The 13,603-nt window shown below is 33.3% G+C and overlaps 1 protein-coding gene and 1 pseudogene across 1 annotated transcript; one reads left to right on the top strand and one right to left on the bottom strand.

Moving 5' to 3' along the window:
* Nucleotides 1-8: 8 nt before the first annotated feature.
* LOC126968018 (zinc finger protein 699-like) lies at nt 9-3,303 on the bottom strand (annotated as a pseudogene).
* Nucleotides 3,304-3,582: 279 nt separating this feature from the next.
* LOC126968035 (gem-associated protein 8-like) lies at nt 3,583-4,310 on the top strand. The gene has a single exon (XM_050812820.1). The coding sequence runs from the start codon at nt 3,716-3,718 to the stop codon at nt 4,289-4,291; it is 576 nt and encodes a 191-aa protein (XP_050668777.1). The 5' UTR covers nt 3,583-3,715; the 3' UTR covers nt 4,292-4,310.
* The last annotated feature ends 9,293 nt before the right edge of the window (nt 4,311-13,603 follow it).

Raw genomic sequence — 13,603 nt, forward strand, 5'->3', positions numbered from 1 at the left:
GTATCTTTACTAAGACCATAAAAACATCAAGATATTTGATTTTTAAATAGTAAAATAAATAATATATAACCTATCTACAAATTAAAGAAGTTAATTGATAAAATATTAATTACTAAATGAGATCATAGGGCATAGTATATAACAGTCAACACATATATCTTACAAATATTAATACTTTGGTTAATCACTTAATTAAAAGCACAGAAAAATAGTATAGAAGGTTTACATAGTAGCCAAGTACTTTTAAATAAATAGTTAATAGTTAGTTAGTTTACCGCTAATAAAATTAATTTTAAACCACTCTGACTATGCAGTTAAGGTGGACTCACTACACATTGATAAATTTACACTCACCAATTACTTTTTCTTATTGGGTACTCAGGACTGAGGAATGCCAAAAATACAACTGGCAAGATTTTCACACTACTTAGCTGCATACTTGTGTAAGTTAGAGAACCCATCTGACAAATCCAAAGCTACCTTATAACTAGCACAATGACAGAAGAAAGAATTACCTACTTACTTTGCCTAATTAGGTATGTAGATTGTGTGTGAGAAGACTTACTCTGATCAAATAGAGAAAAGAAAATATGTACCAATGTGAATGTAAGCATTATTAAAAGTGGCACACACACATTGTGTTAAACCATTGACATGCAACTGGCTATCTACCTTGACTCTTGAGGATCCCTGTCCCTCATGGGTATATTTTTATACCAAAACTTCGTAATGGCTAATTGAAGTGGTGACTGATGCCAATAGGGAACAATAATACCATTTTGCCATGGATAATTGCTACAAATCAAACAACTCAATCGACGATTATGCTTTTGCATGTTAACCATTTTAGATTACTAATGTGATAATTATATCACCCGTCACATGCTGTTATTTAAAAACAAAATATGATGTAAATCTAAACTGGCCAGTGAACTAATTCATTACTTTAAAATTGAGCTTTATTAATAATCAAGTGAATGGCAAGTCAGTGAATTTGTTAAAAATTATGTTAACTATGCACCAAGTGAAGCTGAGAGCATAAACATTTTCAAGTATAGCATTAGTGAGAGAGTCACACATTGTCCCAAGTGATGTACTATATTGGATAGGTACTAAATAATAAAAAAAATATATAGATGAGTAACTAAATCAATAAGAACGAGATAAAACTAAATTAGAAGGAACGAGAATATTTCAATGTTAAATATTTGATGCCTGACAGGTGCCATATATACCACCATGTGAGTAAGTAATATTATGTATATCTAACTACACAAACTCTTTCACAACCTGCAACTATACAAATTACAATATAATGTTTCAATAGTAAGTCTTTTAAAATATATATAAGCTGCCACAAAGCGTGTGGGGCATATGCCCCTCTTAAGCCCCCGCGCGTTACTGACGCCAATTCCATCAGGCTCCTGTTACAATAAAATTTATTGCTTTTGAAGTGTTTCCGATTGTTTATAAAAACGAAGGTCAATGCTTTTGTTATTAAACAAACTAGAGCTTTGTTACATTACATAAACAATAGATACTGCGTAGTTTAAACAAATTTTGTTTAAAGTAGGGCTGTCATGCAAAAGGGCTGACTGCATTTTGAGGGCTTGTCATATTTACACAGATAAGGTTTTAAAATTAAATATTCTTACTTTTATAATCTGTTAAATTACCTTTCTTGTGGTATATCATGTAGATTGTCTAACTCTGTGTATATTTAACGTAAAAATATCTGCTACTGTTGTGTGCCAAGCAGACGTACGACGTCTGGTTTGGCACTCAACGGTAGTTTTAATAGCAGATGTCGCTTGTGGGCTATAGACCAATCCTTAATCTAAGAATATACCTAACACAGTATGTCAAATAAGAAATATAGATCTTACATCAGTCACTATCATCTACACCGATTTATTATATTAATTTTAATATTTAAAAGACAATCATTCTACATAATAGTTGTATAGAAATTATTTATATTATCCTTATTTTCAATGTGACTTTAAATGGACATTTAAACCATATCTAGTCTGGTAAGATTTTTCACACATGTAACAGTGAAAGTTCTTGACACCAGTGTGAGTTAAAGAATGTCTCTGTAATTCTGACTTTGAGAAAAATTTTTTCCCACAACTTTCACATGAATATTTCTTTTCTTTCAAGTGATGTTTCCTCACATGAGAACTACGGGAGCTTGAAGATATGAAAGTAGCGTTACATATCTCGCATTTGTGATTTCTTGTTCGTTTGTGATTCCATAGGATATGTGAATTTAGACTACCTGGGACTTTGAATGTTTTAGGGCAATAGAGACAGCGGTAGGCCCTTTTACTGCCATGTGTTAACATGTGGACCCTAATGTAACCAGCTGGGTATGATTTCCCACATTGATCACATTGCCTCAAGATTTTTTCTGGTTTAATTTTATCTTCTATTGTACTTGGCCGACAAAGGTGTTTGGCTTGTTAGTCTGAACAATAAAAACCAGTCCAACAATGCTCACATACATAAGGTTGTAAATGTTGTTTCCTATGCATCACTAATGAACGTATATCTTCAAACTTCTCATTGCAATATTCACATCCCCTTCCATCAGAATTCTTAACTGGGTGATTGTTAGTGCAGTGTTCATTTAATGCAATAAGAGAATTAAATTTAGCTTTACATTCTACACAGAATATTTCTATAGATGCTATTAGTGTATTCGACTTAGGTTTTGCTCTTTTTATTTTATTTCTTATGTTTTTTTTAACAACAGTTGGTTTGATATCTTCAGAGTCATAGTCATGTTCGTAATTGCTAATATTACAAGACTCGTATTTTATATTTTCTAGCAGTGTTCGAGCACTTGATTCAATTAAGGCTTTGAAAGAATATGTTATTGTTAGTTGATAGACACAAGACAAACACATTTCTTGTGGAAGGGAATCGTCACTCGAAACCTAAAATAAAATGCGTAGATATTAGACTGTTCATTTAAGTAAAATCAGCTATTGAAAATAAGGAAACACTCACTTCATAGTCATAAAATCTCTTTAAAATTTCAGACAGACAAACGTTCTGGCCCGATATTGATATATGTGTGTAAATACTTCGCATTTCTTTGCCTTTACGAAGGCATGTTCGGCAACAATTGCTGTTACTCATTCTTCAATTAATTTATGGTGTACGTTCACCGTATACAAATAGCACTAAGTTTGTAGTAATTATTTAAATAGCAGATACCATAGAAAAGTTCCCTAAATATAAACACATTTGACATTGCACAGGTATGTAGTAGGTACCTATGTACCACCCTGTACTGACTACTGAACTTAAAGCTTAAATTCTCTATGCCCTGTAAATTCTGTATGCCCAAAGAGAATTTAAACACTACGTTCACCTGTACCAACAAATAATATTTTTTTTGTAGTATAAATAACGGTTTTTTTAATTTCATGACCATGGATGCTAGTGCCTAGTACTAGAATAAGAAGTCAGAGGTCCTCGGCCGGACGAGGAAAAAAGTGTGAAATAAAGAAACATGTTGTTTGGTTAAATGAGTGCCTAGTATTTACATCCTCATTGGTTCAATGTTATAAATTAACGTCGTAGTTAAATTCTCTTTGGTTCTGTTTTATTAACACGTTAAACAGAACTTTTATTATTTTATAGTTATAATTTATTCATAGTGTAGTTTATTAAATTAATTATTCGTCACATTAAAATCATTGTGATGTCTACACTGGTAGAAGATTACTCAATAGTCTCAACTTGGCAAATAAAACATGAATTAGCTTATTGGAAAGCACGAGCAAAGGCGCTTGAATATGAAAATAAGTTTCTCCACAACATAATAAAGAATAACCATTTTGCTACATATAGTAGTGAAAATATATGCTCAGAACAGTTTAGTGTAGTCTCACAAAACAGTGAAACAAATAGCGAAACGGATGATGAATCGGAACAAGAATCGGAATCGGCAAACGATGAAAATTTGGAAGATGAATTATATGATGGTAATTTTGAAGTAAGTGAAGAGTTTTTACAGTTTTTAGCAACTAATGCAAAGTTTAAAGAAGATGCTAGGAAGGAAAGAGAAAGATTGAAAGTTGAAGAGGAAGCTAACGAATTGCAAGAAGATGCATTGGATAGCAAATATTATATGACTATAGATCAGTATAAAAAGATGTATGGTGATCAATGGCAGAAAATATGTGCACTAGAAATGTCAATGGAAACAGCATTTATTCATAAATTTGATCAGTTTAACCCATCATATTGGCCAAATATGCCATTTAATTTTAATTAAAGTTTTTTATATGTAAAAACCTATTTAATTCAGACTTCGTTATTCATACAAAGCTTAGGCTCATTAATATTATAAGAAGCCTAATACGTTAAATTCTAAAATAATAGGGTGAGACTTGTACTAAATATTGAAATGAATAAGTAATTAGTGAAAATTTATAAAGCTAATCAAATTTATGAGAATATATTAATTTTAGCACAAATTCTAAAATATACAATCAAATCTTCAATAATATTAGATTATACTATTTGACTTTTCATTAACAAATTAATTCTATATTCAGTAAATTTTCTGTGTAAATTAAAATTTGTCAGTTGTATTTCCCTATCAATCAAAACTAATTCAAGCAGAAACTTTACTTTACAAGGATATGTGTATGCGTCTGCCAAACTACACTGCACTGATTTTGGCTCAGACTAAGACCCAAAAGTCTAGTTATTTTGGTTTAAAAGGGTGACACATACTCTTATGAAATAATGAATCTCTTATGAAATAATAATACTTAAATTGTACAGAGAAGAATGCATTGAAAACTAACTTTTTGAATGAAATGGATTCAAGCGAATTGGTTAATCATCAACTTTTTGAGTCTAAAAGTATAATTGAATTCATGCTGATGTTCTTGTCCGTGACTTATCAATCAAAATTGCTTCAATATGGCAAGTCATTCCCCTGTAAACTAGGAAGTGACAGATGAGCAGCTATAACTAACTACTACTATAATATAACTAAAATATAAAACATTCAATAAAATATTGGTTAAAAAATATGTGTGTGAAAACAACATGACAACACACCTCACTATAAAAATAATCTTATGCAAACTAACTCTAAATTAACATTACACAGTTCCGGTCCCTACCCAATGTTAGTTAAAATTTATAATAAGTTACCAGAACACTTAAAAGCCGAAACCAATATTAAAAAAAACATAAGCTGTTTGAAAAAGTTACTCTTGGAAAAATGTTACTATTCTATTAATGAATACCTAGAGGAAAAATATATTTGAATTTCTGCCCCTCTGTCATTCATTGCTATACCTTATTAGGAGATGCATGTGATAATTATTTAGTACAACAATTTTGTTTAGTAACTAAGTCGCATGTAACACAATTTAATTAAATAAATAAACATTCTGAAAAGTTTCTGTTTAAAAGTACTCACTGAAAAGTATTGTAAAAATAAACAGTTGCTTCATGGAAACTGTATATTTATAAATACATAAAAAAAGAATTAGGATTATTTAAAACAATTCAAATTACATAATTTTCAATGAGTATTTTTAATCAGGGTAGGCTATGAGAGATTGAGATGAATATAGAGTATCACGGTAAATGGTAATGTTTACTATTTTTCACCAAGTCTAAAAATCATTTAATATTTTAATGTAAACAATTATATTACATATATTACAAATTCTGCAGCTTTACAAACCTCATATTCGTCACTAGAGGCCACCTCTACCTCACGAGCTTACTAATTTGTGGTACTCAAACCTAATATTCACAGTTAACAAGTCTATGCAACCTATGCATTTTAAATGGTGACATAGAGATCTCACTACAAAATCAGCTAAATATTCAACTATTTCCTATAAGTATATTATATTCACAAGGTTGGTTATGATCTAGTAAATGAGACATGCCTCCATTTTCTTCTAAGTTATCTATAATATAACTGTCACTTTCATTCTCATTTGCATCATCAGTCCATGAAGATGGAGCAGTTGTAGTAATATAATGCATTGACGCCTACGTATCTTAAAAACAATTTTGCGCGGCGGCCATCTTGGATTTAAAAAATGATCCCAAATTCGTTCTCTGCACCCTCTAGAACCTCAGATACGATATCCATATTGTTGAAATGATAATTTTGCGCGGCGGCCATCTTGGATTTCAAAAATGATCCCAAATTCGTTCTCTGCACCCTTTAGAACCTCAGATACGATATCCATATTGTTGAAATGATAATTAGGCGCGGCGGCCATCTTGGATTTAAAAAATGATCCCAAATCCGTTCTCTGCACCTTCAAGAACCTCGGATAGGATGTTATCCATATTGTTAAAATCATAATTTGGCGCGGCGGCCAAAATAACAGTTTTTAGTTTAGATACAAATGGGGTTTTCGAGTTTCTTATATATGGTGGTATATAAATCCAACACTTGTTGCGAGGCATTACATTTAAAGTTACCTCTAAAAACCACCATGTAGTGCATTGGAAGACTTAACATATAAACAGAATTGTCTATCCAAGTCAGCTTATTAAAAGATATATTGGAGTCTTGGTCGTCACAACTCTGATGAGAAGAGTAGCTACTTGTAACCGTCTGTGATACTCCACATTTAAGACATTCGCTTTAATGAGATACGGAGTAATATGAGATCTAGCAGGAATAAAAATCCTAAAAAAAGCGTGCACACGGATTTTGCGTTGTATGCCTTTTTAACCGACTTCAAAAAGGAGGAGGTTATCAATTCGATCGGTTTTTTATGGCTGTACACCGATTACTCTGAGATTTATGATCCGATTTACGTAATTTTTACTTTAGTTCGATGCAGAATAGATGGTTTTGGTCCCATAAAAATTTTACAGAGCTTGGCCGAGTAGTTTTCATTTTATGATTTTTTTTTACCTTGATGATATAATTGATTTTTGTGTAGGGCTTTTTTAGGAGTTTTTATTCAGGTCGATTATATATTATAATTATTAACTGTCACTAAAAAGTAAAAATAAAAAAAAACCGACTTCAAAAACTGAAAAGTATCAAATAACTAAAAATTTTATTTAATACACCTTTACCTTTAATATTAAAAAAATACTATTATTTGTATGTGCTACATATTGATAGCTTTGAGTCGGTGCCAAGCCAAATGTAATAGAAAGTACCTACACTCGCCACGCGTGACTTTGAGCGGGATAGCTTCGTCTAGAACCAAACAACCCAGGCGGACAGACACGCGTGGCCAGACAACCTTAATAATTACAGTAAGTAAGCTTACGTAAGAATAAACACGTACGCAATGCTCACTGTGACGCTAGGCAAAAATTTATAAATTGGGTTCGGTTCGGAAAACCGAGGCAAGGTCATATATACGAGGCTATGTGTGATTCTAGAAAAAAATTTAAGAAAAAGCTGAAATATTGTCAGAATAATCAAGAGGCAATAAAAATGGACATTATAGCTTCGCGCCATAAAAATTTTTGTTGTTTCTGGAAAGAAGTGAAAAAGTTAAGTCCAAAAATGGGGGTATCAGTGAGCGTTGATGGTGTTAAAGAGCCAACGGAGATAGCGAACATGTTTAAAGACCATTTCCAGGTACACTCATCGTCACAGCCTGTACTGAATGTGAGCGGTGGGAGCCTCGTGTCCGGCGTGCCGGTTCAAATAACTGCTGAAGAGATCAGTGAGATACATGGGTATGTAGAGAGGGAATTCACCCGGACACGATGGCCTAAGTATACTAACTAGAGCATCTTATACATGACGGGCCGCATCTCCCTAGGCTCTTGGCTTTGCTTTTCACCATATGTATCAGGCACTCCTATCTGCCTTGCAAGTCAGAGTATGAAAACGGTCGTCGTACCTATGATTAAAAATAAAACCGGGGACATAACGGACAAACAGAACTACCGACCGATCTCATTGGCTACTATTACTGCAAAGGTACTGGACGGTTTCTTGGAGCGTCAGCTTTCTAAACAACTCATTTTTTATGATGCACAATTTGGGTTTCGCCCGGGTCTGTCTACGGAAAGTGCGATCCTGGCGCTCAAACATACCGTCAGTTACTACACAGACAGATGTACCCCCGTGAACGCGGCTTTCCTTGACCTGTCGAAGGCATTTGACCTGGTTAGATACGACATCCTATGGTCTAAATTAAGTGAGGCTGGCGTAGTACAGGAAGTAATTAATATTTTTAAATATTTGTGTGAGTAACTATGAATGACTAACCAGGTCAAATAGAAAAATGCACTTTCTGATGAGTATGGATTGAAGATCGGTGTGCATCAAGGCGGTTTGACCTCTCCAGCGCTCTTCAATCTTTACATCAGTCAGCTCATCGTGGAGCTCGGCGCTACCATGGTCGGCTGCTCGATTGACGGACATTGTATAAACAGCATTAGGTATGCAGACGACATGGTGCTGTTGAATCCATCAATTAGTGCACTTCGAAGGCAATTTGTGAGTCTTATGCAAAGAGGCACGGTCTATTATACAATGTGAAGGAGAGTGAACTCCTAGTGTTTCGGGGGAACTCACAAAAACCAGCTCATGTTCCGCTAGTGACACTGGAAGGAGTGGAACTAAAAAGAGTGTCGCAATTCAAATACCTTGGCCATATTGTTACCGAGGATTTGAAGGACGACCTAGACATAGAGAGGGAAAGGAGTGCCATTGCGGTCCGATGTATTATGTTGGCTCGCAGGTTCGCACGATGTACATTAAACGTTAAAGTCACACTTTTTAAAGCGTTTTGTCAAACGCTATACACGTGCAGTCTGTGGGTTAAATATACGCAGAAGACGTACAATGCTCTCCGAATCCAATACAATAACGCATTCAGGGTGATGTTGGGGCTCCCCCGTTATGCTAGTACTTTTATACTGAAAAATAAAGCAATTCGTGCGAAATTTTTCCTTTATCATTCCAAAATATTCAAAAAAGCACAACGTTCAAGTTTTTACTTCTATCTACTCCTGGAGTGCAAACCTTATTTTTTTTTTTATTTTCTTAGGAGTGCCTATTAGCACATATTTTGTTTTGTAGGCATTAAGAACCAGGGTGTTTTGCTCTGACCATTCAAATATGCGATTGAGATCACTGTTTATTTTTAATACAGATGGCATCAGATGTCCCTCGGGATTACATTAAAAGTATAATTGTACATCATCGACGTACATATGATTTTTACAATATTAAATGTTTTTGATTAAATAGCATATGTCCCAATATAGATCCCTATGGGATACCTCTATTAACAGATCTGCTTTGAGATAATGTTGATAATTGAGAATTTCACCATTGCACGGTTTTTTGACCTTAATAGTTCAGTTTTGTTAGCAGTAGTGGGATATTTATAATGTCAAGAGCACGTGAATAATTTAATAAAACCAAAACTGTAACCATGTATCTTGAGTACTTCTTTAAATTAATAACATAAAAGTTTAAATATATTTTCAAAACAATGCAAACCAGTGAAACAACACAAGGCTGAACCATATTATCCATAAAAAACAACTGTAATACTATTTAATTCCATATTGTAATATCGTTTACGTAATCTTCAAAACTGTAATAAGCCGTCGACATAAGTCTGCGTTTAATAAAAGATTTTAAATTTATTTATTGATAATTCAGATACACTAGACAGTATTTGAGGTCATGCTGCCCTGCATATTTTTCACAGATAGGCGTCTGATTGAGGAAATTAGAAGCACCATATCGTCAACTTAGCTGAAGTTATTCACGCATCTTTTACCTATGTGACAGCCACTTCCAGCACTTCTAAGTTCCACAATCTGACTGTCGACATAAAGGCTAAAGAGGTCCGGAGAGGTCAGCCCTCCTTGACACACGCCACACTCTAATCTAAAATCGTTAGTGATGGCGTTGCCCCATTTTACATACTTTGTTTGGTTTTCGTACCAGTATCTCAATAGATCTATAGTTTCTTGCGGCACTGCTGCTCTGGCAAGATTTCACTACTTTAAAGGTGATCTATAAGTTGAAAGTGCACAATCTTCTCCAGTTCTTTGGAAACACATGGAAGGACATCCTCAGATCCGTGAAAGTAGTCGGATTGCAAGTTTTTGTTGCCGTAAAAACTAAGACATTTTGCCACATTAAAGGGAATTTGTTGTTTGTTATGGATGTGTTAGAATAGGAAATGCTTTAGAAATAGTAAGATATTTCTTCAGTTTGTAAACCTTGTGACTCGAGCTGTTTTAAGACTTTCATGACCTTTATTTCTCTCTGTTCAATCCTCTATTTCAACTGTCTTTAGTACGAAGGCATTATTAGTTCTCAGATATTTTTCAGAATAAAAAGATAATATTGTGCATACAATACATAATTGCTGCCCGGTAAACTGAGTTAATGTAAATTTAGGTTGTCTGGATCATTGAGGTGTAGTAGTACAAAGTCTTTCTTAGTTTTAATTTGTACGTTGTCTTTTATGTGTTTCCGAAGTACAAGCAATGATATTATAGTATTAAAAGAGGTAGATATGCCAATAGCACGCCGAAAATCAATTGCCTAAATGAAGTCAATTGGTTTCTTTGGTCGTAGTCGCTCTCTCGATACGAAAGCGGTACGCACGCGTTTGTTGTTGACAGAATTGCTTAAATTTTGATATAGGTACACCATTAAAATGCCGTCTTGTGTTACTACAAAAGTAAAAAGAAATCATAGATTTACATACCACCGTTAAGAAATCATGAATTATTACATTTTATTAATTATCTAACAAAATAAATATGACGCCATGATATCGCCGATCGCCGCCAAGCCGAGTCAAGCCGAATGCCGCAACGTGACTCGAGTCTCGAGTGCGGACATAGATTAACGTACAGAAATGGCGAAATATTATGAATATAGTGAATGTAATACGAAATGTAATAATAAAGTAGTGCGTATAATATAGGTAGCTGAACTATGAAACTACGAAAACAAGTTTTAGGGTAGGTAGCGGACGTAGACAGTGAGTGCTATATGCTTACGTAGGAGTTTTTTTGAGTAACACTGTCCCTTTCGATATATCCCTTGATAACTGCAGAAGAATCAATGGATCATTTTATTCTTCTCCTAAAATCTTACTGTAATAAACCTTAAAAAAAGACATTCATCAATAATATACGATACAAAAAATAATAATTGTAAACATAATTTTTGGGAGCCGTCAATTTAGGAAATGATGTAAAAAAATGCGTTGTTGCAGTGAATGTAATACGAAATTTAATATTTTTTTAATAAACAAGTGCGTATATCTGAACTATCAAACTACAAAAACAAGTTTTAGGGTAGGTAGCAGACTTAGACAGTAAGTACTATCTGATTGCGTAGGAGTTTTTTCAGTAACACTGCCCTTTCGGTATATCACTTGCTAACTGCAGAAGAATCAATGGATCATTTTCTGTTTCTCCCATTATCTTATTGTAATAAACCCTCAACAAGAATACATTCATAAATAACATAATGTACAAGAAATAATAATTTTGGGAGCCGTCGTTAGTAAAATTGTAAAAATGGAACCCTTACTGTTAATATACTTCGGTTTTGTTTTGTTGTGTCTGTATGTTTTTCATTATTTTATGTATAAATAATTGATCTCATCAATGTGGCTATATACTATAATTAATATTAAATTGTTTTTTCATAAAATCAATGACACTTTATTTACCTAATTTCAATGCAGTTTTACTACATGAATTCATGAATGAATCGTATTTTAGGCAATGATATTTAAAAGTATAGATAGGTTACTTAGACAACATTCGGTGTTTGTAAATGACACACAAATGCAGATATGAATAATTTAACATTGCATTGCTATTACTACATTACATTGTGCAATAGCACACTACATTACGATTACACGTCAAAGAAGGATGGTGAATGCAATTATCGCAAGTGAAAAAGAGATAAGTCTAATTTGCTAATTGCTTCGTATTTGCATAGCAAAAACAGAATCATTCACCAGATATGATTTTTTACCGTACACCGTGATTTATGCCTAAAATACGATTAATTCATGAGTTCATGTAATAAAAGTTATCAAGTAGTAAAACTACATTTAAATTAGGTAAATTAGGTGTTATTGATTTTATAAAAAAAAATAAGATTGATTATAATATATAGCCATATTAATGATATAAATTATTTGTACATAAAATAATAAAAAACATACAGACATATCAAAACAAAACCGAAATGTATTAACAGTAAGGGTTCCATTTTTACACTTTTACTAACGACGGCTCCCAAAAAGTTTTAAGTTTACAATTATTATTTCTTGTACATTATGTTATTTATGAATGTATTTTTGTTGAGGGTTTATTACAATAAGATAATGGGAGAAACAGAAAATGATCCATTGATTCTTCTTCAGTTAGCAAGGGATATACCGAAAGGGCAGTGTTACTGAAAAAACTCCTACACAATCAGATAGTACTTATTGTCTACGTCCGCTACCTACCCTAAAACTTGTTTTTGTAGTTTGATAGTTCAGCTATACGCACTTGTTTATCAAACAATATTAAATTTCGTATTACATTCACTGCAACAACGTCTTTTTTAAATCATTTCCTAAATTGTCCTAAAATATACTACCTCGATCATCCCGCAGCAGACAGGGTAGTTGCGGTATATTCGGAGTATTATCGTATGGTTCCAAATGTGTCGTTGTCGATTTTGCGAGTAGACCTCCTGGAACGTTATATACATTCCAAGATTAAGTACTAATAAAATATCAAATAGCCTGCTCTTACTAATCTCATTCTATACCACCTTTATTATAAGACTTTGAAAGCCAGAACTTATTATAATCATCATAATATTATTTAAGAAAGACTAACTAACAAGAAAACTCAAGTTCCGCAATCAAGCGGTTATGAACGCTATGTAATCTGCCTACTATTTCGCTTCGTTGATTAATCTATGACACATACTATTTTTCCTTGTCGCGCTGCAGTTGACATCATATTCTCTATCTTGCTCGAACCACCACGTTAATAATTCGAGATTTATTTGTAAATAAGAAATAAAATCGTGATAAAATACAAATACGACGTTCTTTTATATACTTTCGTATGGTATGAAATACCTTCACCCTTATATATCTTGCAAACATAGTTTTTACATTTTCTTAACACACAAGTTGGAATTTTAGATTATTATTGTCACGCCACGAAAACGTTCCGCTTAGCTCGCTGCTATTAGCCGACTAAATGAAATTCCGACAATTGTCTGAATTTGTCTGCAACGTTTTGCGCGCGCTAGTGCGATATCTACCTCTTTATTGTATATTATATCATTGATTTTAGGCATAAATCACGGTGTATGGAAAAAAATCATATCTGATGGATGATTTTCAACATGTCAAAACAGAAGAAGAAAAAATATTGCAGCTTGAAGGCTAATGTGTAATACTTATGTGTTGCAACTGATACACCGATCCCTAGTTTTATAACAGATATTCAGAGAATTGCATGAATTGTGTTAGTATTCGAGTAATATAGTAAAAATGAATAATTTCAGTTGTTCATTCGTACGATTGTCTCCACCTCTATGAATTGTCTCTGGTTACTT

This window comes from Leptidea sinapis, chromosome 14 (assembly GCF_905404315.1).
Source record: "Leptidea sinapis chromosome 14, ilLepSina1.1, whole genome shotgun sequence".
Lineage (NCBI taxonomy): Eukaryota > Metazoa > Arthropoda > Insecta > Lepidoptera > Pieridae > Leptidea > Leptidea sinapis.

What these genes read in the sequence shown, in the direction of transcription:
- LOC126968035 (XM_050812820.1), top strand. Translation starts at nt 3,716, where the DNA reads ATGTCTACACTGGTAGAAGATTACTCAATAGTCTCAACTTGGCAAATA.